The 24,241-nt window shown below is 42.6% G+C and overlaps 1 protein-coding gene across 1 annotated transcript in view; it reads left to right on the top strand.

Moving 5' to 3' along the window:
* The first annotated feature begins 1,495 nt into the window (after window positions 1–1,495).
* washc5 (WASH complex subunit 5) overlaps window positions 1,496–24,241 on the top strand; it is a 35,922-nt gene continuing 13,176 nt past the window's right edge. The window contains exons 1-19 of the mRNA XM_056286084.1: window positions 1,496–1,603; window positions 1,873–2,098; window positions 3,533–3,678; window positions 5,899–5,983; window positions 7,687–7,787; window positions 12,617–12,809; window positions 13,897–14,049; window positions 14,266–14,379; window positions 15,744–15,915; window positions 16,312–16,439; window positions 17,086–17,215; window positions 18,649–18,761; window positions 19,529–19,695; window positions 20,537–20,612; window positions 20,755–20,865; window positions 21,317–21,457; window positions 21,830–21,910; window positions 22,142–22,243; window positions 22,527–22,706. Of these exons, the coding sequence (XP_056142059.1) occupies window positions 1,913–2,098; window positions 3,533–3,678; window positions 5,899–5,983; window positions 7,687–7,787; window positions 12,617–12,809; window positions 13,897–14,049; window positions 14,266–14,379; window positions 15,744–15,915; window positions 16,312–16,439; window positions 17,086–17,215; window positions 18,649–18,761; window positions 19,529–19,695; window positions 20,537–20,612; window positions 20,755–20,865; window positions 21,317–21,457; window positions 21,830–21,910; window positions 22,142–22,243; window positions 22,527–22,706 (2,379 nt within the window). The 5' untranslated portion in view covers window positions 1,496–1,603; window positions 1,873–1,912. The remainder of the gene's footprint in view (window positions 1,604–1,872; window positions 2,099–3,532; window positions 3,679–5,898; window positions 5,984–7,686; window positions 7,788–12,616; window positions 12,810–13,896; window positions 14,050–14,265; window positions 14,380–15,743; window positions 15,916–16,311; window positions 16,440–17,085; window positions 17,216–18,648; window positions 18,762–19,528; window positions 19,696–20,536; window positions 20,613–20,754; window positions 20,866–21,316; window positions 21,458–21,829; window positions 21,911–22,141; window positions 22,244–22,526; window positions 22,707–24,241) is intronic.

Below are 24,241 nucleotides of genomic sequence, written 5' to 3'. Positions count from 1 at the left end.
AGGATTAGTCCATAGATCCCCCTTTAAGCCACAGTGAGAGAGTGACCAGGAAAGTGATGAGATTGAACCATTTGTCCCACTGCATAGCTGACAGGGTCAAACAAACCTCAAGCCTGGGAACCCACTGTGTGACTGTTTTTAACCTCAGGCTCCCTGAGGCAAAACAATACCACCTGCTGATGTTTGAGACGGAGTTTCATTCCGGCTGGGATTCCAAGAAGGCATGAACCCATCAGCAATTGCAACATGTTAATCTTCTATTTTTGTATTTTTTATTATGTTTTGAACACAGTAAGCAGTATGATCAATGATATTGCAAGTAGAATGACAACAGTAAAGGACACACTCACCCCCATACCCCCCGCAATCGATCCAGCATCAAATTCATCGGCTTATAGTTACCATTTAGTGTACTGAAATTGAGGTGCTTCACTGCGTTTCAGTGAGTTCCACTGCTCCAAACATTATTTTATTACAGGGGAAACTATAAGATGAATAAAAAGGGTGGGGGGCTGTTGTATATAAGACTGAGTCATTGGTTACCTTTGTGTGCTTTGGGCTCTGACTCCAGAAAGGCTATAACACCCCCCCCCCGCCCATCTTCTTAAATTCCTTAATTGTTTTTCTTAATATTATACAAATAGTAATGTGCTTGTTCGGAACAAATTATGCTTGTTCATAACCCTGTCTAGGTAGGTGATTTCTCATCCTTCTAGTGGATAGCAATTCAGTTACTGGCTGTAACAAGAGCGATTCAAATAAATATCAGTTTGCTGAGTCTTAACACAGATGCTTCCCCCAGCAAGGTTAACCTTGGCTCTGTATGTATAGTTATCTCTAAGAGGTCACAAAGTTTTCCCGATCTTCCATATTTTTATGTTTGACGTGCTGTGGCAGGTGGATTGTTGAACAAACCTGCCATTTTCATTTATTCACCAGCTAGGTTTATTTCTATGATATCAAGTTTCTAGGAAGTCCCATGAGCTCAAATGTGTGTCTTAAAGATATTTCAGTTCATTTTCGTGGTCTTGGTTTGATCTGTGATGGTCTGGCGGCCTGTCCAGGGTGTCTCCCCAATGACTGCTGGGATAGGCTCCGGCATCCCCGCGACCCTGAGAGCAGGATAAGCGGTTTGGATAATGGATGGATGGATGGTTTGATTTGTTGTAGTTGGTTTGATTTGATATCAGTCCACGATGGTTTAGGGTCAAGTCCTACACTATCCAGCAGGCTGAAGGTAAACTGTGGATGACTGTCGCCATCTAGAGAAAGACTTCTTTCCTTATCGCAGCCTATCATCAGCTCATAATTATGTTATCTATTTAACGTTACGTTATAATCAGACTAAAACACACTTTTTCAGTGCTCATACGATAACTGCATTTTGTACTTAAATATGTAATTTGAACAATGTGAGAATTGTTTTGGGTTTTTTTTACTCCTCTTCCCGGAGTGCCGAATGAAGAAAATCAAACCCACCCCCGTGACCAAGTCATATGGTTCGTCATGTGGACGTAAACAGGAATCGAGAAGAAAGTCCAAACGCAGCGGGCAGTTTCTTGCAGTCTTAAAGCGAAATAAATCTGAATATTTAGTCATTAAGGCAAGTTCGTGTTCGTAGTATTTTACCTGTGTCATGTTCTAACCTTGACGTGTAACACCAGCTAGCCAGTAAGCATCGAAGCTAACCAGAGCGTAGCAGGAAGGGGTGGATTGGTGGGCTGCTAACCTGCTAACGTTAGCCGGTGACTTGTGCAACTTAATACACAACCACACAAACTACAAAAGGGGTGGTTTTATGAGACAAAAAGTGCAGCAAATTAAACCAAATATTTCTTTTTTTTATCTTTCTTTCGCTGGGGGGCCAAGTAGCGAGTGAGGATTACGCCGGCTGCGGTGTGGTCCGTCCGCTATGTTGGACTTCCTAGCGGAGAACAACCTGTGTGGCCAGGCGGTGCTACGGATCGTGTCCAGAGGAAACGCCATCATTGCCGAACTGCTGCGCCTCTCCGACTTCATCCCCGCAGTCTTCAGACTCAAAGACAAAAGCGACCAGCAGAAATATGGAGACGTCGTCTGTGACTTCAGTTACTTCAAGGTGCGCCCTCAGACTAAGTCGTTTACATAAGTGAGCAGTCCCATCGTGATGCGGGGCACCGCATGTTAGCCTGGTGCTGGTTGAAGGTGTTCACCCTGAAGAGTCACTGCATGTATCATCTGTGCATGTGGACCATCATCAGCAGCATCACTCATAGCCAGAGGTTTTGTTCTGCAAATGTGCGCATGTACAAGGATCATCGGTAGTTTTCCAACTTTTTGGACCAAACGCCACCTCTGATTAATCTAGAAGCATCCAAGTGCCGTTTTTCAAAAGCAACATACTCATTTTATCAGCAGGTGCTTACTGATTCAATGTCACGATTTTTTTGTACCGATTCAATACATATCGTGATTTTTCAAATGTGACGATATTCTAGATGTGATTGATTTGATGTTATCGTTTCTCAAGGTGTCATCCCCTCCTATGTACAGCAAACTGTGAAAACTACAGTTATTCAAAGAAAATGTACAACAAAGTGTTTATATTCTCAGCCACATGTGTTACAAAAGTTTAAAACATGAGTATGCTTCCCCGAGGAAACATTAATACAATTCAGATTCAAACATTTATAGATATGTAAATCATGAGATCAAGCCTCTTCATGGAATCTGTTCATTGTGCTTCAACATTGTGATTCAGGAGACATGCTGTGGTATTAAAATCGTGACAGCTTAGAATCGTGATTTGGTACTATAATCCCCACCCCCACCTTGACAAAGCGACAGTACACCTTCAATCACACCTCTGGGAAGTTACTATATTATATCCGTCCATCCATCCATTATCTGAACCGCTTATCCTGCTCTCAGGGTCACGGGGATGCTGGAGCCTATCCCAGCAGTCACTGGGCGGCAGGCAGGGAGACACCCTGGACAGGCCGCCAGGCCATCACAGGCAGGCGGGGAGACACCCTGGACAGGCCGCCAGTCCATACTATATTGATATGATTATACCAAGCCTAAATCACAAATGTCAAACGTTCAATTATTTTAATGGTTTTAATTAGGCTTTGCCAATTTCTCAGAGCCTACATCATCTGGTGTACTACCAAGGTTCACTACAATACCTCCTACCCTTAGACCCTTGATTTAGATGAGGAAAAACATCACAGAAAAAAAGATATTATCAAGGAATAAATTGGATAAACGGTCACCTTTTCTTAGTGATAATTATTTCTGTTCATGTGGAATAACACTTATGAAACCCTATGCTCAACATGAACTGTTCAGGGCCTGTCTTTTTTTTTCTATGATAGAATGAAGCAATCCATCTCGTCTCATTCATTCATAAGAAAATAATTGCTCTTTAACAAATCATCCTTGGTGGCCCTTTTTTTTTAGGGCCTGGAGCAATTGTGCTACTTTTGTTTTTGACAGTAATCCTGTGCACACGTGAGAGATACTGCATTGTTTGAAGATGTTTTGTCTTCAGGGTCCGGAGTACTATGAGGGGAAGCTGGAAGCCAAACCAGAGCTTCAGGACTTGGACGAAGAGTTCAGGGAGAACAACATTGAGATTCTGTCACGGTTCTATTTGGCTTTTGAAAGTGTCCACAAGTATATAGTGGATCTTAATAGGTAAGATGGTACCGAACTGAACGGGTTGAGTTCATGTCACTTTTAATTTAGTCCTTTAAGAAAGTAAATACCCCTTAGAGTTCAAATACCTGTGTTATGTGTTCATATTCTACCCCATTCAGAAATGATTAAGAATCTACTACTACTGCTTCTGGCTGCTCCCGTTAGGGGTCGCCACAGCAGATCATCCGTTTCCATTTCTCCCTGTCCTCTGCATCTTCCTCTGTCACACCAGCTACCTGCATGTCCTCCCTCAGAAATGATCATCAGAAATGATTAAGAATGAATGCTCTTTAATCAGCAAAGTATTTACTGCAATTTTTGGTCAGATTTAGAATTGAGTGAACTCAAAGTGAACAGACCCAAGCCCTGTTTCTGACAGCATGTTTGATGTATTACTGCAGACCGGCTTAGTCATACATTCAAGGGACAATATTGATGAGATTAGAGCCCCCCCCCCTTTGAGCCTAAATTGCAACACAATTGTCACTTATTTCATGAATAAGAGAAAATATTACTCTACCACTTTATCACCCTGCTAAATTTGAATAAGTTTACTGCCATCTCATATTGCTGTGTTCCACTATGCTTTGGGCCATCATGGCTCTGTGCTTGGTTTCCTTTCTGCAGTGTTTAAACCTGTTTTATTGCCTGTGCGTGTCAGTGAGAGTCATAAAAACATAAATACCCAGCATAACTTTTTATGCTGGGTATTTAAAAGGTCCAGTGAGATTGCTGGGGTATAGCTTAGCTCTGTGACATCAGTTTTGTGAGTCCCAGGTAGTGAAGAGAGGACAGGCAATTATTATCGACGTGGCATATCCTTTGTCTTTTTCATGTGAGGCCAACACAATAGGGCGCCTTCCCTCAGAACCCATTAGGTTCACAGATCATTCCTCCCCACTAGTATAGCACTGCTGAAACTGAGCAGTAATATTGTCCCTCCATTTGTAAATACTTAACCTAACCTAGTTTATCATGTTACATGCAGGGTACAGCGTTTTGATTGTGTATATCTAGTTTGTTAATTGTTTGTTCTGCAGTTTGTCTGACATCTGTATGCCACATGATGAGTTTCTTTACTAACTAATTTAAAAAAAAAAATATATATATATATATATATATATATATATATATATATACACTACCGTTCAAAAGTTTGGGATCACCCAAACAATTTCGTGTTTTCCATGAAAAGTCACACTTATTCACCACCATATGTTGTGAAATGAATAGAAAATAGAGTCAAGACATTGACAAGGTTAGAAATAATGATTTGTATTTGAAATAAGATTTTTTTTACATCACATGGGTTCACATACAGCACAAACAGGCTCTAACAGGTACTATTTAATGAAGATGCCAGTTGGGGACCTGTGAGGCGTCTGTTTCTCAAACTAGAGACTCTAATGTACTTATCTTCTTGCTCAGTTGTGCAACGCGGCCTCCCACTTCTTTTTCTACTCTGGTTAGAGCCTGTTTGTGCTGTCCTCTGAAGGGAGTAGTACACACCGGTGTAGGAAATCTTCAATTTCTTAGCAATTTCTCGCATGGAATAGCCTTCATTTCTAAGAACAAGAATAGACTGTCGAGTTTCAGATGAAAGTTCTCTTTTTCTGGCCATTTTGAGCGTTTAATTGACCCCACAAATGTGATGCTCCAGAAACTCAATCTGCTCAAAGAAGTGCCCATCCAACCAATCCAACTTGTGGGAGCTGCTTCTGGAAGCGTGGGGTGCAATTTCTCCAGATTACCTCAACAAATTAACAGCTAGAATGCCAAAGGTCTGCAATGCTGTAATTGCTGCAAATGGAGGATTCTTTGACGAAAGCAAAGTTTGATGTAAAAAAAATCTTATTTCAAATACAAATCATTATTTCTAACCTTGTCAATGTCTTGACTCTATTTTCTATTCATTTCACAACATATGGTGGTGAATAAGTGTGACTTTTCATGGAAAACACGAAATTGTTTGGGTGATCCCAAACTTTTGAACGGTAGTGTATATATAGTCTGCAAAAAAGTATGTGCTCCCTGACATGACACCATTTACATTCGAACAAAAGGAAAAGGTTCAAGTCACCTCTATTACTTTGTCATCACACTGTGGGCCTGTAACAAAACAATATTCAGTCTGCCACAAGATTGGTGTTAAGTTCCTAAAGTTGAAAGCCCCACTGTATTATAACTGGTTATGATATTATTTCTTTCTTTGTCAAGGTATTTGGATGATCTTCATGAGGGCGTTTATATTCAACAGACCTTGGAAACTGTGCTTCTCAATGAGGATGGAAAGCAGTTGCTGGTAAATACACACACACATACACACACAAACACACACAATGACTCAGTTATTTGATTACAGGAGACCAATAGTCCCTCTATTATGACTGTTTTGCTGATTAGTCAGCATGTTAATCGAGCTTACCAAACCAATAAACTAAGTCAGTCAAGTTTATTTATATAGCACTTTGCACTTCACAAAGGGATTCGCAATGGAAGAAAGAAAAAATAGATAAAGATTTAAAGGCGAGGGCGGCATGGTGGCGCAGTGGTTAGCGTGGTTACCTCACAGCAAGAAGGTCCGGGGTTCAAACCCCGGGGTTGTCCAACTGGGGGTCATCCCAGGTCATCCTCTGTGTGGAGTTTGCATGTTCTCCTCGTGTCTGCGTGGGTCTCTTCTGGGTGCTCCGGTTTCCTCCCACAGTCCAAAGACATGTAGGTCAGGTGAATCGGCCGTACTAAATTGCCCCTAGGTGTGAATGTTTGTGTGTGTGTGTGTGTGTGTGTGTGTGTGTGTGTGTGTGTGTGTGTGTGTGTGTGTGTGTGTGTGTGTGTGTGTGTGTCAGCCAGCCCTGTGATGGTCTGGCGGCCTGTCTAGGGTGTCTCCCCACCTGCTGCCCCAATGACTGCTGGGATAGGCTCCAGCATCCCCGCGACCCGAATTCGGATAAGCGGCTTGGATAATGGATGGATGGATGGATGGAAGATTTAAATGACAGACAGAGATTACACAAGCCAAACAATAACACGCAATGCAAAAATTAAACAGAGACTAAAGAAAAGCCAGGCTAAATAGGTGAGTTTTTTAGTTTTTGCTGCTTTTTAAAGCTGTCCACAGAGTCAATAGACTGCAAAGCCAAGGGAGGAGCCTTCCACAGTTGAGGTGCAACTGCTGTGAAAGCTCGACCCCCCCCCCCCCCCTAGTTTGGAGCCTGGTACGAGGAACAGACATTAAAGATTTATCCGGCGACTAAGTGATCTTAAAGTTGTGTAGGGGCAGATTAGATCAACACTGTAGGAAGGAGCCTGACCATGCAAAGCACTATAGGTAATCACTAAAACCTTAAATTTAACCCTATATTCAACTGAAAGCCAGTGTAAGGATGCAAGAGTGGGAGTGATGTGAGAGCATTGCTAGTTCTAGTGGGAGCTCTTGCAGCAGCATTCTGAATCATGTGTAGCTGATCCACAGAGGCTTTCCTAAGGCAAGTAAAAAGGGACTTTCAATTGTCTTGGCGTGTAGATATGAACACATTAATAATAATTTCCATCTCACCACGCGATACAACAGACCTTCTTTAAATTGTGTAAACACAACATCCACTGCACGTTTTCCGTCTTGGGAGAGTGATCCCTCTTCTGTTGCTCTCCCTGAAGTTTCTTCTTACTGTTCTCCCTGTTTTAGGGAGCTGTTCCTTATCCGATGCCAGGGTCTAAGGACAGGATGTTGTGTTGCTGTAAAGTCCACTGAGGCAAATTTGTAATTTGTGATATTGGGCTGTACAAATAAAACTGACTTGACTTGACTTGACCTGGCAATGCTTCTCAAATGATGAAAGCGGGACCGGGTCAGCATCTTGACATGAGAATTAAAGGACCAAACATAACTCCAACTTCTCTTCGGTATTTAGAAGTAAAAATGGCTATATGACATCAGTTTGTGAGTGAATATGAATTTTATTAGAGACATTAATATTCATACGCAGTGTTTTCCATTTAATTCAGTGTGAAGCTTTGTACCTGTATGGTGTCATGCTGCTGGTGATCGATCAGAAAATTGAAGGGGAGGTTAGAGAAAGGATGCTGGTGTCCTACTACAGATACAGGTATGTTTATGGTGCACATGAATATAAATATTCTTCATTTGTATTGAAATAGCACAGTGAATATTTACTCTCAGGTGTGTTTGTCTCAGTATGTAGTATCTCATGGTTTAAATGCATCTCACTTCACTCTCTGCCTTTCCTCTTGTCCTCTCTCTCCCTGTCATTCACAAGTCTGTTTTCGTACATATGCACTATTGTAAGAATTACTTACTGTATACATTTTTTCCAGTGACATGAGTTCTCAATTTGCCATCATTCAAATGTCAAATTTATGACATTTGAACGTTCACGTTAGGCTGACATGGGAACATTTTGACAGTCCGTTATTTATATATATTTTTTTGTGGATTTAAAAAAAATTATTTTTTACCCCCTTTTTCTCCCCAATTGTATCCGGCCAATTACCCCACTCTTCCGAGCCTTCCCGGTCGCTGCTCCACCCCCTCTGCCGAGCCAGGGAGGGCTGCAGACTACCACATGCCTCCTCTGATATATGTGGAGTTGCCAGCCCTTTTTTCACCTGACAGTGAGGAGTTTCGCCAGGGGGACGTAGTGCGTGGGAGGATCACGCTATTCCCCCCAGTTCCCCCTCCCCCCTGAACAGGCGCCTGACTGACCAGAAGAGGCACTAGTGCAGCGACCAGGACAAATACCCACATCCGGCTTCCCACTCGCAGACACGGCCAATTGACCTTTCGCAAAGTACCGCCCCAGAACGGTGCTTGGCCAATCCTACCTTAGCAACGGTCCGTCAAGCTTTCAAACACACAACGAAATGCTGAAACGGTGTGCCTATGGGATCTGCAAATCGGATACTAGATATCTGAAAAGTTTGGAGAGGGTGTAATTTTCTTTCCCTTCCCGAAACCCAGAACGCAAGAAGCGCAATGTCGGCAATAGATTTTGCAGTATAGCAGACCCCATGGCCAGCTTAATCCATCCAAAATCAACAAAAATACCTGTCTGCTCCAAGCTAAGCTTGCTACTAGCTATTATTGATAGCTAATACAGCTAACGTATTATTACTGTTACTTTTACCCACACAATGCGCTGATTTCTTCCTTCATGTTTTGGTGTTTTCCGGCTACTTCCTGGATAGTTCTGAAATGCTTGACGGGCATAGCAACAGTAACTAAGGGGGGCGGGACTTTGCGAAAGGTCAATTGTGTCTGTAGGGACACCTGACCAAGCCGGAGGTAACACGGGGATTCAAACCGGTGATCCCCGTGTTGGTAGGCAAAGGGGTTGCTTATGGCATGAAAAAGGCTTGTACTGTCTCATAAAGGATTTACTTGACTCACTACTGGATTATTTTGCTCCTTATTTGTGGAGTACTTTCCCTGCAGTTGAGTGTTTCTTTTAACAAAGTTATAGTTTTGTACATACATACATACATACATACATACATACATACATACATACATACATACATACATACATATATATACATACATACATACATACATACATATATATATATATATATACACACACACACACACACACACACACACACACACACACACACACACACACACACACACACACAGTGCATCCGGAAAGTATTCACACCCCTTCACTTTCCCTACATTTTGTTATGTTACAGCCTTATTCCAAAATGGATTAAATTCCTTTTTTTCCTCATCAATCTACACACAATACCTCATAATGACAAAGTGAAAAAGGTTTTGTAGAAATTTTTGCAAATTTATTAAAAATAAAAAACTGAAATATTGCATGTACATAAGTATTCACACCCTTTGCTATGACACTCAAAATTGAGCTCAGGTTCATCCTGTTTCCACTGATCATCCTTGAGATGTTTCTACATCTTGATTGGAGTCCACCTGTAGTAAATTCAATTGATTGGACATAATTTGGAAAGGCACACACCTGTCTATATAAGGTCCCACTGTTGACAGTGCATGTCAGAGCAGAAACCAAGCCATGAAGTCAAAGTAATTGTCTGTGGACCCCCGAGACAGGATTGTATCGAGGCACAGACCGGGGAAGGATACAAAAAAATTTCTACAGCTTTGAAGGTCCCGAAGAGCACAGTGGTCTCCATCATTCGTAAATGGAAGAAGTTTGGATCCACCAGGACCCATCTCTGCAGCACTCCACCAATCAGGCCTTTATGGTAGAGTGGCCAGACGGAAGCCTCTGCTCAGTAAAAGGCACATGACAGCCCGCTTGGAGTTTGCCAGAAAGCACCTAAAGGACTCTCAGACCATGACAAACAAGATTCTCTGGTCTGATGAAACCATGATTGAACTCTTTGGTCTGAACGCCAAACGTCAGGCACCTCTCATCACCTTGCTAATACCATCCCTACAGTGAAGCATGGTAGTGGCAGCATCATGCTGTGGGGATGTTTTTCAGCGGCAGGAACTGGGAGACTAGTCAGGATCGAGGGAAAGATGAATGGAGCAAAGTACAGAAAGATCCTTGATGAAAACCTGCTCCAGAGCGCTCAGGACCTCAGACTGGGGCGAAGGTTTACCTTTCAACACAACAACGCCCCTAATCACACAGCCAAGACAACGAAGGAGTGGCTTCGGCACAAGTCTGTGAATGTCCTTGAGTGGCCCAGACTTGAACCCCATTGAACATCTCTGGAAAGACCTGAAATAGCTGTGCAGCGACACTCTAACAGTAACATTTTTACTGAGTCTGTACCATCCTGTTCATTCATAAACTAATAACACTATTTTTTTTTTATAGGCAGTGTGTGTTATTTTGGCACACACAATAACAGTAACAATAACTTCTTGCTTACTTTTTTTTACTGAGTCTGTGCCATCCTGTTCATTCAGAAACTAATGGCCACCTTGGGCTTGCATGCCTTTGACCAGGGATGGGATGTCAGGTGTGACTCTTGTGACAGCCAGCCTAAAGTCCGTGTACATCAAGTCTGTTGCGGGCTTTTGTTTTTATTGTTACAAGGGCACTGAAGGCTGTCTCAGACAGTTATGTAGTGTTAAATGAATGGGAGAATAACCCGTGTAACTGTGTGTTTGGCCAGTCTGGGTGCAACAGCATGTTCTTTGACTATCCAAAACTTTTTGTGTCCGTTCTCCTGGAAATATTTCTTTGACACTGAGTCGGCTTGAAGGTCAGCAAGCTCATCACAGTTGTAGCTCCACCTGTGCAGCATGCAACAAGGATCTCGTAGGGCAGATTGCTGGATGAGAGGTAGGAGTCCACAGCCATAAAAATATCCTGGCCTGTTGTTGTGGTTAGACTGGCAGACATAAGAATGTCTTGTTTCAAGTCATCACCATCAACATACTGAACATAAACGATGAGCATGGACTCGTCTGACACTGTTGTCGTTTCATCCAACTGAATGGCAAAGGGAACATCTCTAAGCTTCTTGTGCAGCTGGTTCTGACAGTCGCCAGCCATTTTATCAATTCTGTCTTTGACAGTGTTGTCAGAGAGTGGGACGGTTTTCATTTTATCAACCGCGTGTGGGCCACACAGCCTTTCTACAATTCTCAGACAGGCGGGTTTGATAAGCTGCTCTCCAACAGTTTGTGGCTTTGTAGCCTTGGCAATTAATAGCGAACACTCAAATGACGCCTCCGTGGCTCTGTGCAAATCACTGCCTGCTCGTTCAAATGCTTTTCTGATGTTGGTGGATCTTCTTGATAGCACCAACTGCTTTTCCTCTCAAAATATTCCCGACTTTCACCAATAGTCTCTTGATGTTTTGTCTCTTGGTGTCGTTTCATTTTGATTGGCTTCATGCTGTCATTAGCTAGTTTCTCATGACACATGACACATTCTGGCCGAGACTTGTCTTGTCCTTCCATAAAACCAAAGTTAAGGTAGCTCTTGAAATAAAGCCTTACCTTACTTGACACTGAGTCATCTGCACTTTTACGTTTCTCAGCCATGCTGTTTCATTCATAAAGTGCTGCTGCTGACTGCAGGAACAAACCAAGATGAGCTAACATTAGCTGCTAGCTGAGTAGCTACCTGACAACATTGCCCGCTCACAGTTTGATAGCACAGATTGATGGGACACAGAGGTGTGGTTACTAGGTGTAGCCCAACTACATTTTAGAAGTGGGGGGGGCCCAAAAATGTATCTTTTTAAATATTTTTATATACAAGCTTTTGTATAAAATAAATTATCCAGTAAGTGAGTTATTATGCTTTTAATTAACATGTGCAGCTTGACAACCTCAAGAGCAGAAAAGCCTTGCGCACCCCCCCCTTACGCACCCCCTGGACTCTCAGGTGCCCCCCCACCACGGGGTGCGCGGACCCCAGGGTGGGAACCACTGTATTAAAGGGTAGTGTTGTCACCCATTTAATGCGACTCCTGTTTCTGAATGTCACTGCAGATGTTCTCGATGTCGGGACTGTACTGCAAGCTCTCATCTGTGAAAGCGATATTTGGATGTAGTCCATGTGTGAGGTAGGGAGACTTGCCACTGCGATTGAGGTTTGACAAAATTTAGAGGGAAAGGCGCCGGGCCGTAGACGTAGGCTATGACACACATTTTAGTTGACGAAATATTAAAACGTTTTTTTTTTTAAATTCAGTGTGGAGAATGTAGAATCACTTCAGGCCTACAATAATGATAAATTAAAATCAAAATGTTAAAAAAATAACTGTTATTCATGTCCATATAATTTTTGTCAAAGCCACAGGGAGCCACTGGAGAAGGGCAAAAGAGCCGCAGGTTGCTGACCCCTGCCCTTGAGGGTCCGAGGTCTACCCACCACAGTCTCAAAAAATCCTGTGGGAAACACTGACAGACTAATATTCATGTACCTCTGCTCAGAACTATACCCCACTTTTTTTTTTTGTCTAGTGCTGCCCGATCATCAGCTGACTCCAACCTGGATGACATCTGTAAGCTGCTGCGTAGCACAGGTTACTCCAGTCAGCCTGGAGCTAAACGGCCAGCCAACTACCCAGAGGGCTACTTCCACAGGGTCCCCATCAGCCAGCCCTTTGTCAGCATGGTCATTGGGAGGCTGCGCTCAGACGACATCTACAATCAGGTAAGAATCACGCGTCAGAATATACATTTGACCTGGCTGGTATGACTCCTAAAGGAATGTAATAAAAGGCTTCATTCCACACAGATGTAGTTAGGTTTAACTTACTGTGAAGAGAGATTTCTTGTTTGCTTTTTAATAATAATAATAATAATGATAATAATCATTACATTTATATAGTGCTTTTCTAGACACCCAAAGTGCTTCACATTGAAGGAGATAACTCACTTCAACCACCACCAATGTGTAGCACCCACCTGGGTGATGCATGGCAGCCATTTTGCACCAGAACGTTCACCACTCATCAACTTGAGGTGGAGAGGGAGGAATCATTGAGCCAATTACATGGGGGATGATTAGGTGGCCAGATGGAGAGAACCAGGTTGAGAATTTTGCCAAGACACCGGAGGACCCCCTACTCTTTGCGATAAGTGCCATGGGAACATTAATGACCACAGTGAGTTAGGACCTCGATTTAGTGTCTCATCCAAAGGACGGCATCTCCTACAGCACAGTGTCCCTGTCACTGCGCTGGGGTATTGGGATTTGATAATTGTTATTATTAGAACCAGAGGGAAGACTACCCCCTACTGGCCTACCAACCACAATACTTCTGGCAGCAACTCAGTTTTCCCGGGAGGTCTCCCATTCATTTACTACCCAAGCCTATACCGGCTTAGCGTCCATCACATGGCGGAGCCAGGATACACGTTGGTATGGCTGCCGACGGCTTTTGTACTATTAGATTGTTATTTACTGTCACAGACTACGTCATCATACTAGACTGATGAAATATTGTTTTGAAAGGAAATTTGAAGTCTTGAAAAATAATTGCCCTGTGGTGACTTGGCGGCCTGTCCAGGGTGTCTCCCCGCCTGCTGCCCAATGACCGCTGGGATAGGCTCCAGCATCCCCGCGACCCTGAGAGGAGGATAAGCGGTTCAGATAATGGATGGATGGATGGATGAAAAATAATTTGAGGAGTGATTCATTTTATCTCGTGAACAATGTGTTCTTTGAGCCTGGGTGAGTTGCACCTAGAGTTGTGTATATGTTTAAAGCCATAGGTAGATTACTGTATGTCTTTCAGGTTTCTGCCTACCCTCTGCCAGAGCATCGTAGCACAGCACTGGCTAACCAGGCTGCCATGTTGTATGTCTGCCTCTACTTCACCCCGTCCATACTGCACACCCAGCAAGCCAAGATGAGGGAGATTGTGGACAAGTACTTCCCTGACAACTGGGTAATACTCTTTGGATATTACCACTTTAGGGTAATCACACTCAAGGCCTTGACCCAGGCAAATAGGTTGCCCCTTTTTCTTCTCCCTACTCTGTTAGTCATTTATAAGGCTTCATAAGTATGTACAATATAATTCACATTAATACAGTCATATAAGGATACAAATGTGTTGTTAGTGATGTTAAGTGTGTGTCTGTGCATGCGGTTCTTTCCACAGGTAATCAGTATTTACATGGGGATCACAGTGAACTTAGTGGAGGCCTGGGAACCCTACAAAGCTGCCAAGACAGCTCTCAACTACACCCTGGACACAGCTAACATCAAAGAGCAGGTATCTCCAACCATGAACTATCTAGTGTAGGACATTGTGCAGAGCAGAAAAGAGCGGATAGCATCTACTGCTGCTTATCAGCTAGCAATAGGCACAGCAGAAACATCAAGCACCAGGAATGTATCATAAGTGGTTGACAATGGCCATGCCAGCTGTTGTGCTGTAGTATGCATCATACACACACTGTCTTGCTTTCTCAGCGAAAGTTGCCAAAAGCAGATATGTTTTTGTTTATGGTGGACAGCACCTGCCTACCTTCTATTCTATTACAATCCCTATACCTTTTTAAGCAGCTTTATTTTCCCACATACTTGAGCATTTATAAGTGGTGGGATTGGTTCGAGCTACAGGGCAGGAGCAGATTCCTGACTCAGAAGAAACTCCCCCCCCTCAATTGTACTTGGCCAATTACCCTACTCTTCACATTCGGCTTCCCACCTGCAGACACGGTCAATTGTGTCTGTAGAGATGCCCGACCAAGCCGGAGGTAACACGGAGATTCGAACCACCGACCCCTGTATCGGTAGGCAACGGAATAGACCGCTACACTACCCGGGCACCACAGAAGAAACTTTTTTGATCAACCATTTGAAGTTTGTTTGGTATTTCAGTGGAGTGAGACTTATACAACCATGTAGAGGCTGTTCTGGATAATAGTTGTGATACGAAATAAATAGCTTCTAACATATTCACAAACAGTGCTGAATTTTATTTTCATATTGTATATTTATTTCTGTGTCCCTAACTCTGTTGTAAACAAGTGATATTTGTGTTAGTATTTATAAGAATATCAGAGTCGACCAGGGATTTGCACAGAAGATGACTTTTTATGGTGTTGTGCGTGCTTAAAAGAATAAAGTTGAACAAGGGGCATCTGGATAGCATGGCAGTCTATTCCGTTGCTTACCAACACAGGGATTGCTGGGTCGAATCCCTGTGTTACCTCCGGCTTGGTCGGGTGTCCCTACAGACACAATTGGCCGTGTCTGTGGGTATGAAGCCGGATGTGGGTATATGTCCTGGTTGCTGCACTAGCGCCTCCTCTGGTTGGTCGGGGTGCCTGTTCGGGGGGGGGCTGGGGGGAATAGCGTGAGCCTCTCATGCGCTACATCCTCCTGGCGAAACTCCTGAAAAGGTGTTTTGCCAGGAGGTCAGGTGAAAAGAAGTGGCTGGCGACTCCACATGTATCGGAGGAGATATGTGATAGTCTGCTGCCCTCCCCGGATCAGCAGAGGGGGTGGCGCAGCGACCGGGATGGCTTTGAAGAGTGGGGTAATTGGCCGGATACAACTGGGGAGAAAAAGGGAAAAAAAAAGTTGAACAGTCACTTTAACTCTGTCTTGCTCACCCTCCCATCTGTTTAGGCTTGCCGTTATGCGGCTAGCACGGAGGTCCTGAAGCCACAGGTACAGCAGCTGCTGAAAGAGGGTTTCCTCCGGGAGGAGATAATTTTGGACAACATCCCCAAACTTCTCAACTGTCTGAGGGACTGCAACGTCTCCATCCGCTGGCTGATGTTGCACACTGCAGAGTCAGGTGAGACTGATCAATAGAATAACTGGACAAAACGAAGAACCTGGATGTCAGGGTGTAAGTTGGTGGTGTGTGTGTGTGGGGGGGGGGGGGTAACTAGATCCAAAAGTTACCTCTTTAACATCATTATTGGGGAATTTAGAAATTTGGTCACAGCTCTTGTATTGTATTTTGACGGTACCTGTCATTAGGCCCTGTAGTCTTAAAACGAGAGCTTTGGTACAGTTAAACAATATAAAAATGTATAAAACATAGCACCATGTTGTCTGGGAAGCCTGATGGCTGAAGTGTTCTGTTGGCAGTGCAAGATTTGGATGAGAGGTCCTACAAGCTCATTAGTGAAAACAGCGCGTTGTCACATATTTTGTTGTGGTCACGAGGTCATTTTCTTTCTTACAGCCTATGACCCAAACAATAAACGTCTGCGTCAGATCAAGGACCAGGTGATCAATGATTCCAAGTACAACCCAAAGATGCTGTTTCAGCTGCTGCTAGACACCGCTCAGTTTGAGTTTACACTCAAAGAGGTGAGTCTCCCATCCATGCCAACAGGAGAGTTGACCAAACATCACCACTTTTTAGCTGCTGTCAAATGTTGGGTAGATTTTGCCAGAAGAACGTTGAATGAACAGCCTTTTATCATTTTTAGAAAGTGAAGAGGAACAAAAGAAGATGGAGATGAGATAAGAAATGTTGTTTTCATGCGGCTTTCAGACATAGTGAGCTATTGTCCCCTCTTTTATGAAAAGAGAGTTTGCAGTCTGCTCAGCTCGAAGTATATTTATTCTCTCTAGAAAGTGGGAGGGAAGTGACGGAGACAAAGAAGAGTAGTCATACGTGAGAGAGTGTTCCCGCAGACTATTTTCCAAAGCCAAGTGTTGCACACACAGCCACAGAAGTTGGGAACTTCACCACTTAACTATCTCTGATCCCCAGATGGGCTCATTTCTTATGAAGGCACTATAATTTTTGGCAAAAGGTTTCCGCAGAGATATGAACAACTGTGGCTCTTGTGAGGTGTGGCTATTCTGTCGCCTGTCTGCAAACTGTGAAACAGCATATGGCTAGCTAGTCTATCATTACGAAAGGACACAAATTCAGATGTCCCGATCAGACGTCTCATTTGACTAATTATTCCTCATCAACTCAACATTTGTGCTGTCCCTTGTCCAGATGTTCAAACAGATGCTGTCAGTAAAGCAGATCAAATGGGAGAGCTACAAGAAGGAGGGATCAGAGAGAATGACAGAGCTGGCTGAGGTCTTTTCTGGGGTCAAACCTCTCACAAGGGTGGAGAAAAACGGTGAGATATAGGGTCTAGCTGGAACACAAACACACAAATCAAAGAAAACGGGGTATTGACTAAAGTGGCATCAAACATAACTTGAGATGCAAATCTTTTTTTTTACGTCTACAGAAACTCAAAACATTTTTCTGACTATGCTAAAGAGACTGAGTGTCACTTTTTTTCGAAGCTTTCGGATATGCAACAGTTAAAGAATGAATGTTAGAGTCATACATTAACATGCAATAGTGATGCTAACATATACAGTAGGACTACACATGCTTGATGAAGCCAAAATAAAAATGAAAGTTCGGGAAGGGCAGTTGAGTAATCTGAGAGACTGACCTACAACTGGAAGCAAAGACCCCACTTGCCTACGTGTTCCTGTGCAAGGCACCGAATCCCTACAATATCAAGTTATCGTTCCAAAGCTGATGCTCTGTTCTTTTCTCCCTGCAGAGGATGGAAAGACAAGAGAAATTTTTTTCCAATGAAAGCCAATGTAATACAAAAATGTTTCATACTTACAACTAGTGAGAGAGTACAGACACAGGGAGGTGGTACATTACAATGGATATATTTCCACATTACTTTGTCAAAATTGCTGCCAGCATGTAAAACAGCTCTTATTTCTAAAGCATTCAATACAGCCATCTCTAGATGTGGTGAAATAGCCTTAAATGATTCTTGACAAAAATAGCTTTTGAATTATAAAGAAAGTGCCATCACTGTAGCATTTTAGTTAATTTTCTCATAATATTCTCCTTGTATTCACCCTTTAAGAGTGAGCAAGCACATCCATGACTGCAAAAGAAAAAAGGAAATAGGGGCATCCGGGTAGCGTAGCGGTCTATTCCGTCACTTACCAACACGGGGATCGCCTGTTCAGATCCCCGTGTTACCTCCACCTTGGTCGAGTGTCCCCACAGACACAATTGGCCATGTGTGTGGGTGGTAAGCTAGATGTGGGTGTGTGTCCTGTTGCTGCACTAGCACCTGCTCTGATCAGTTGGGGTGCTTGTTCAGGGGGGAGGGGGAACTGGGGGGGGGGGTAGCGTGATCCTCCCATGTGCTACGTCCCCCTGGCGGAACTCCTCATTGTCAGGTGAAGTGGCTGGTGACTCCACATGTATCGGAGGAGGCATGTGGTAGTCTGCAGCCCTCCCCGGATTGGCAGAGGGGGTGGAGCAGAGACCGGGACGACTCTGAAGAGGGGGGTAATTGGCCAAGTACAATTGGGAGAAAAAAAAGGGGGGAAAAAGGAAATATCAATCATAAATAAGTGAATATTATTAATACCAAGAATAAAATGCCCTAGTATAGAGCCATTGCCCAGAAATGGTTCTTGAATCGGAGTATTAAACACATTGAAGAAAAAACAGGCCGATACCGAAGCGATACTCATATTACTCCACTCCTAACCATTGCTCATAATGCACTATTCCCAACAGAGAATTTACAGTCCTGGTTCAGGGAAATCTCGAAGCAGATTGAGTCTCTCAACTACGAGGATTCAACAGCTGCCGGCAGGAAGACAGTACAACTCATCCAGGCTCTCGTTGAGGTGAGCTACGAAAGGATGTTTCAGCATGGCTGGATCATTTCACATTAGTATCTGGCAGCGCCGTCTATTACGATCAATCAAATATAATGATTTTGAAACACATTTTCAGTAGCACTGGTTGGTTTAGTTTATTGCAAACATATGAGTATGAGCAGAATTTACATGAAACAATTTACTGTTAAAAGAGACAATGGAAAATGAAGTGCTTACAAGGCACATTTGTATACACAGAAAGGATGGCTTGACAGCTCAGAGAACTAAGTAGCATCTGGCTCCAGATGTTGTTGAACTTTGTTCCCTTATTTTCCTCTGTCTCTTTCACATTAAACTGATTCATAAAGTAGAAATGATATTCAATCAAAAAACAAAACAAAACAAACAAAAAAAACAAAATACAAATACACAATGAATGGAAATTTTACAAACTTGCTCGTCAATGGCCCAGTAGTGTCAAATTGTCCTTACTAAACAGAATTAGACTTGTCCACCCTAACAGCATCAGAATATATAGTTATGCACTATCTGTGCATTTGTGAAATATTTAAATGATAAACCATGAGTAGCCGTGCTTCACAGTAATTTTGGAATAGCTGAGAAATGCTGTTTGGTACAATATCAAGTAGTTCAAGTCACTTTAAAATGAAAGCTTCAAGTGACTTCTTATTTTTATTTTTAAAACCTTAGTAATACACCATTATATTAAAGAGAAAATAACATGCAAATACTCAATGAATCTTTATTTTTCATGTATTATTTTCTGTGTCCAGGTCCAGGAGTTCCACCAGCTAGAGTCAAATCTACAGGTGTGTCAGTTCTTGGCTGATACCAGGAAGTTCCTCCACCAGATGATACGCACCATCAACATCAAGGAGGAAGTCCTCATTACCATGCAGATAGTAGGAGACCTGTCCTACGCATGGCAGATCATTGACAGGTATTGGCCCGTAAATATTAAGGTCTCTCTCCAGACTGGTCATAGAGAGTGAATTAATCCTCACTTAATAATGAACAATTCCATCAGTTGCCAAATAAATTCCTCTGTCTACATATCAAATAATCAAGTTAAACCATTATCACATTAATTAAATAATCATTTGATATAAATATATTGCCAATTTCATTCACACATCTTCTATATCAAAGATTGCAAACTGGAGATCATCCATAAGTCATTTATATTAAACAAGAGAGTGATTGATTGATTTAAAATATGATGCCATTGACTCTAGTCCCACTTAACTATAGGACAGTAGCGTTGCTATTTCCTCTTAAGAGACTTATTATGGTGCCTCTGCAGCTGAATTGTTAGAGTGCACACCACATGGCCACATGGTCGCAACCGTCGCCGTTCGAATCCAGCAGGTGACCTTTGTTGCATGTCTTACCTCTCTCTGTCTGTCTCTCTCTCTCTCTCCCCATTTCATGTCTATCTCCTCTGTGAGGATCTAATAAAAAAGTATAAAAAAATCAAGAGATTTCTCATTAGCATTCAGATACTAGCTGCTATATCAATGGCGTGGTCAGCCAAAGACAGTTGCTAGACAGTCTGCCGCGTCAGCTTTTCATTTTCTTAGCTGACAAGAATATCAATATGCAAGGCATATTTCATTTTGTTTTAACTCAACTTTTTTTTCTTACTTTGTCTCTGCAGGCAATCACAATGAAATTTATTGGTTAAGCCACCTTTAGGAAGTTTTTCCTCAGGTGTAGTTTTTTTCTTTTCTTTTGGGAGCTTATTAAAATTGAATTCTGTACTTTCCCCCCCCAATATGTAGTTTCACGTCAATTATGCAGGAGAGCATCAGAGTCAACCCCTCTATGGTCACCAAACTAAGAGCTACGTTTCTGAAGGTAAGAACCGTTATAGGATACACAGAAGTACATATATGCATAAAGACAGACATACACATACACACTTATACAGTATATTTCAATCTTTTTGGGGGGTTGTTGGAAAAGAATAAAAATGACACTCTTTGTTTAATGTGACCAGTTGGCATCTGCATTGGACCTTCCTTTGCTGCGTATCAACCAGGCCAACAGCCCCGACTTGCTAAGTGTTTCCCAGTTTTACTCTGGAGAGCTGGTGGCCTATGTCAGAAAGGTATGTTTATATTGTGTGTCCACCTTGGACCTATCTTTACAGTGCTGTTTTCTTCTTCAAATGGCTTAAACCAAGAACACCATTAAAATGCACAGCTAAAAGGGCCCTGCACTTCAAACTGGTTTATAATGATTGCACAGCAATGGCTAGAATGCCTCTACAAGCATCCTTGAAGTTGTTTTAGCTAGTATAGTGTAAAAGGGTGTTTATCCAGCATCTCAAGTAAGATGCTATTATCAGACAGGTTTATCTGCCAAGTAAACCACCTTATATTTATGTTGAAGGATTTCAGGCTGCTGACTTTTCATCTCTCACTTAAATACAAACCACTTTTTATATTAAAAAAAAAAAAGATAAAAGGGGGAACACTGATCTGGTTTTCTTCTTAAAATCCCTCAAACATAGGTTGACTATTTTGCTGAGTTCATGAAATTCATCCTCTCCATTTTAGGTGCTGCAGATCATCCCAGAGAGCATGTTCACCTCTCTGGCTAAGATCATCAAGCTACAGATCCATGACATCATGGAGGTTCCCACACGGCTGGACAAAGACAAGTTGAAGGACTATTCACAGTTAGGGGCTCGCTATGAGGTGAAGCCACTCTTTAGGTTAAAAAAACAAAACAAAAACAAAGTCACACATAACGATACAATAGAAATTCCTTGAATCCTTTTGATATGTATGGAGGGAGAAAGTTACCCTTCAGTTCATATGTACAGTCAAAACCGTGCTACAAAAGTAAACGAGTTATTCTTTTTTCATTGTTAACCATTTTCTTAAGATTTTGCATCCAAATTTGTATGAAAGAGGAAGCTATTTAAATTCAGCTATGTATACACTGTTGAGATATTAAGTTAGATGGGTACACAGATACGTAAATTAGTTTTAGTCTTCTCCTAGACTATTTCTGGTGCCTCATCTACCTGGGCATATACATCCTATTTCTGTTTCACATTTATACAGGTTGCTAAACTCACCCATGCCATCTCCATCTTCACTGAGGGAATCCTGATGATGAAGACCACCCTTGTTGGCATCATTAAGGTAAATATGGAGCATAGATTTTCAAATCCTATGATAGCAAAATTTCACTATGGAGACACAGCATTAAATGAATTTCACCCGAACACCTTCTAGATTGCTTAATTACTCTTTTGCTATTTCACACAACCCTGCCCTCTGGCATCCAAGCACCTTTTCTGCAAATGCATCCATCTAGAGTTTGGTTCATGAGGTCATTTATATTTGTAAGTGACTTAAACTGGGATTATTAAGGTGGATCCTAAACAGCTCCTGGAGGATGGCATCAGGAAGGAGCTGGTGAAGCGCGTTGCATATGCTCTGCACAGAGGACTCATCTTTAACCCCAAGGCTAAGGTCAGATGTCAAATCTCAAAAGATGTATGATTGACTATAATACCTGTGACTAACAGAAACCCTGATATGGTTCTGTATCTTGTAGAGGTTGGCTTTCTTAACACTTATTTGACATTGTAGTGTGTGCGTTATCATTCCTGTCCCCATGACAAAGAAAGTCCACATGTCTGAGACACTATCAGCTCTTTATTACCGAACAAAATGGCAAGTGTTGAACCAAGGCTTCTTTGACATACTGTAATGAAAAAGAAGGTCATGAAGATAGACTCTTCCTTACTTGCAGACTAGTGAGCTGATGCCCAAGTTAAGGGAGATGGCTGCCACCATGGATGGCTTCTACAGGTCATTTGAATACATCCAAGACTACGTCAGCATCTACGGCCTTAAAATCTGGCAGGAGGAGGTGTCACGCATCATCAACTACAATGTGGAGCAGGAGTGCAACAGCTTCCTCAGGACCAAGGTCAGACTTAAAATTGTCGAATTCAAAGTGATTTCCTAATGTGTTAAGCATGGCAAGACGTGGATGTACAATATGAACAACAATGGTCTTAACACTGAGCCCTTGGGCACTCCACACCTAACATTCAGTAATTGTGATTTGAAGTTTTTTAATTCCGACATATTGGTATGTATTCTGTAGGTAATTGGATAAGCAGAATAATGCTATCCCTCTGTTACCATATCTTTGTATTTTTTTATTATCAATAATTCATGATCTAGAGTGTTAAATGCTTTTTTTAAGTCCAGAAGTACCCCACTCACTGCATATTCTTTGTTTTCTATTGCCTTTGTAATTTCTTCTACAAATTCTATCAGTGCAAATGAAGTTGTCCTGTTAGCTCTAAAACCATATTGTTGTTCATATAGTACATTATGTTTTGTGATATCATCTAGTCTTGTATAAAATATTTTTTCCAGTATTGTGGAGAACTGTGGAAGCATGGAAACAGGTCTGTAGTTTGAGAGTACATGTTTTTCTCCAGCTTTATATATTGGTATGACTTAAGTTGTTTTCATTAAAACAGCTAAAGTCTACATCACACATTTTTATAATTTTCAACACATTTTCATAATCCCTGCCTAGTGGCAAGTTTGGGCTGACCTCAACACCGGCAAGAGGATGAGGTGACGATCGCACGGACTAAGAGCTACCCCCTAGGCAAGCTTCTGGAAGTTGGCCAATCAGAAGAAAACAGTGGGCTTTCAGGAAGGAGGACCTTAAAGAGACAGTGTGTCTGCATAATAGGGTTTCGGTTGCGCATGTTTGTTTAAAGCACGGAGCGCTACACCACATGCAGTTCTATGGTTCTCTGCGAACTGGAGATTTTGTGCCTTTCCATTGTGAAGATGCATTGATCATCTGCAAAGCCACGATGTCCCCCGATCCATAACATCAGTCTATCGATGAATGCACCTAGGACTACTGCTACCCATAGGAACAGCAGGATTTCTTATCGAGGCTTACGCCTCTAGATCCGCCATGTTCTGCTCTGTTGTCTCCCGGCAACGTTAACAGGATTACCGGGAGGAGGGTGTGGCTCTTGACCATGCACGGATGGTCATTCATCATGGAAAGGCTATATTTTTCAATTCACATGATACTGGGGTGGCGGCACGGTGGTGCAGTGGTTAGCGTGGTCACCTCACAGCAAGAAGGTTCTGGGTTCGAGCCCTGGGGTAGTCCGACCTTGGAGAGTTGTCCTGGATCGTCCTCTGTGTGGAGTTTGCATGTTCTCCCCGTGTCTGCGTGGGTTTCCTCCGGGTGCTCCGGTTTACTACCATAGTCCAAAGACATGTAGGTCAAGTGAATCGGCCATACTAAATTGCCCCTAGGTATGAGGTGTGTGTGTGTGTGTGTGTGTGTGTGTGTGTGTGTGTGTGTGTATATGTTGGCCCTGTGTGATGGCCTGGCGGCCTGTCCAGGGTGTCACTCCGCCTGCCGCCCAATGACTGCTGGGATAGGCTCCAGCATCCCCGCGACCCTGAGAGCAGGAT

The sequence above is a fragment of the Lampris incognitus genome, chromosome 9, assembly GCF_029633865.1.
Source record: "Lampris incognitus isolate fLamInc1 chromosome 9, fLamInc1.hap2, whole genome shotgun sequence".
Classification (NCBI taxonomy): Eukaryota; Metazoa; Chordata; class Actinopteri; order Lampriformes; family Lampridae; genus Lampris; species Lampris incognitus.
Note: the sequence above shows the minus strand (reverse complement) of the source record. Positions and strands in the feature narration are given on the sequence as shown.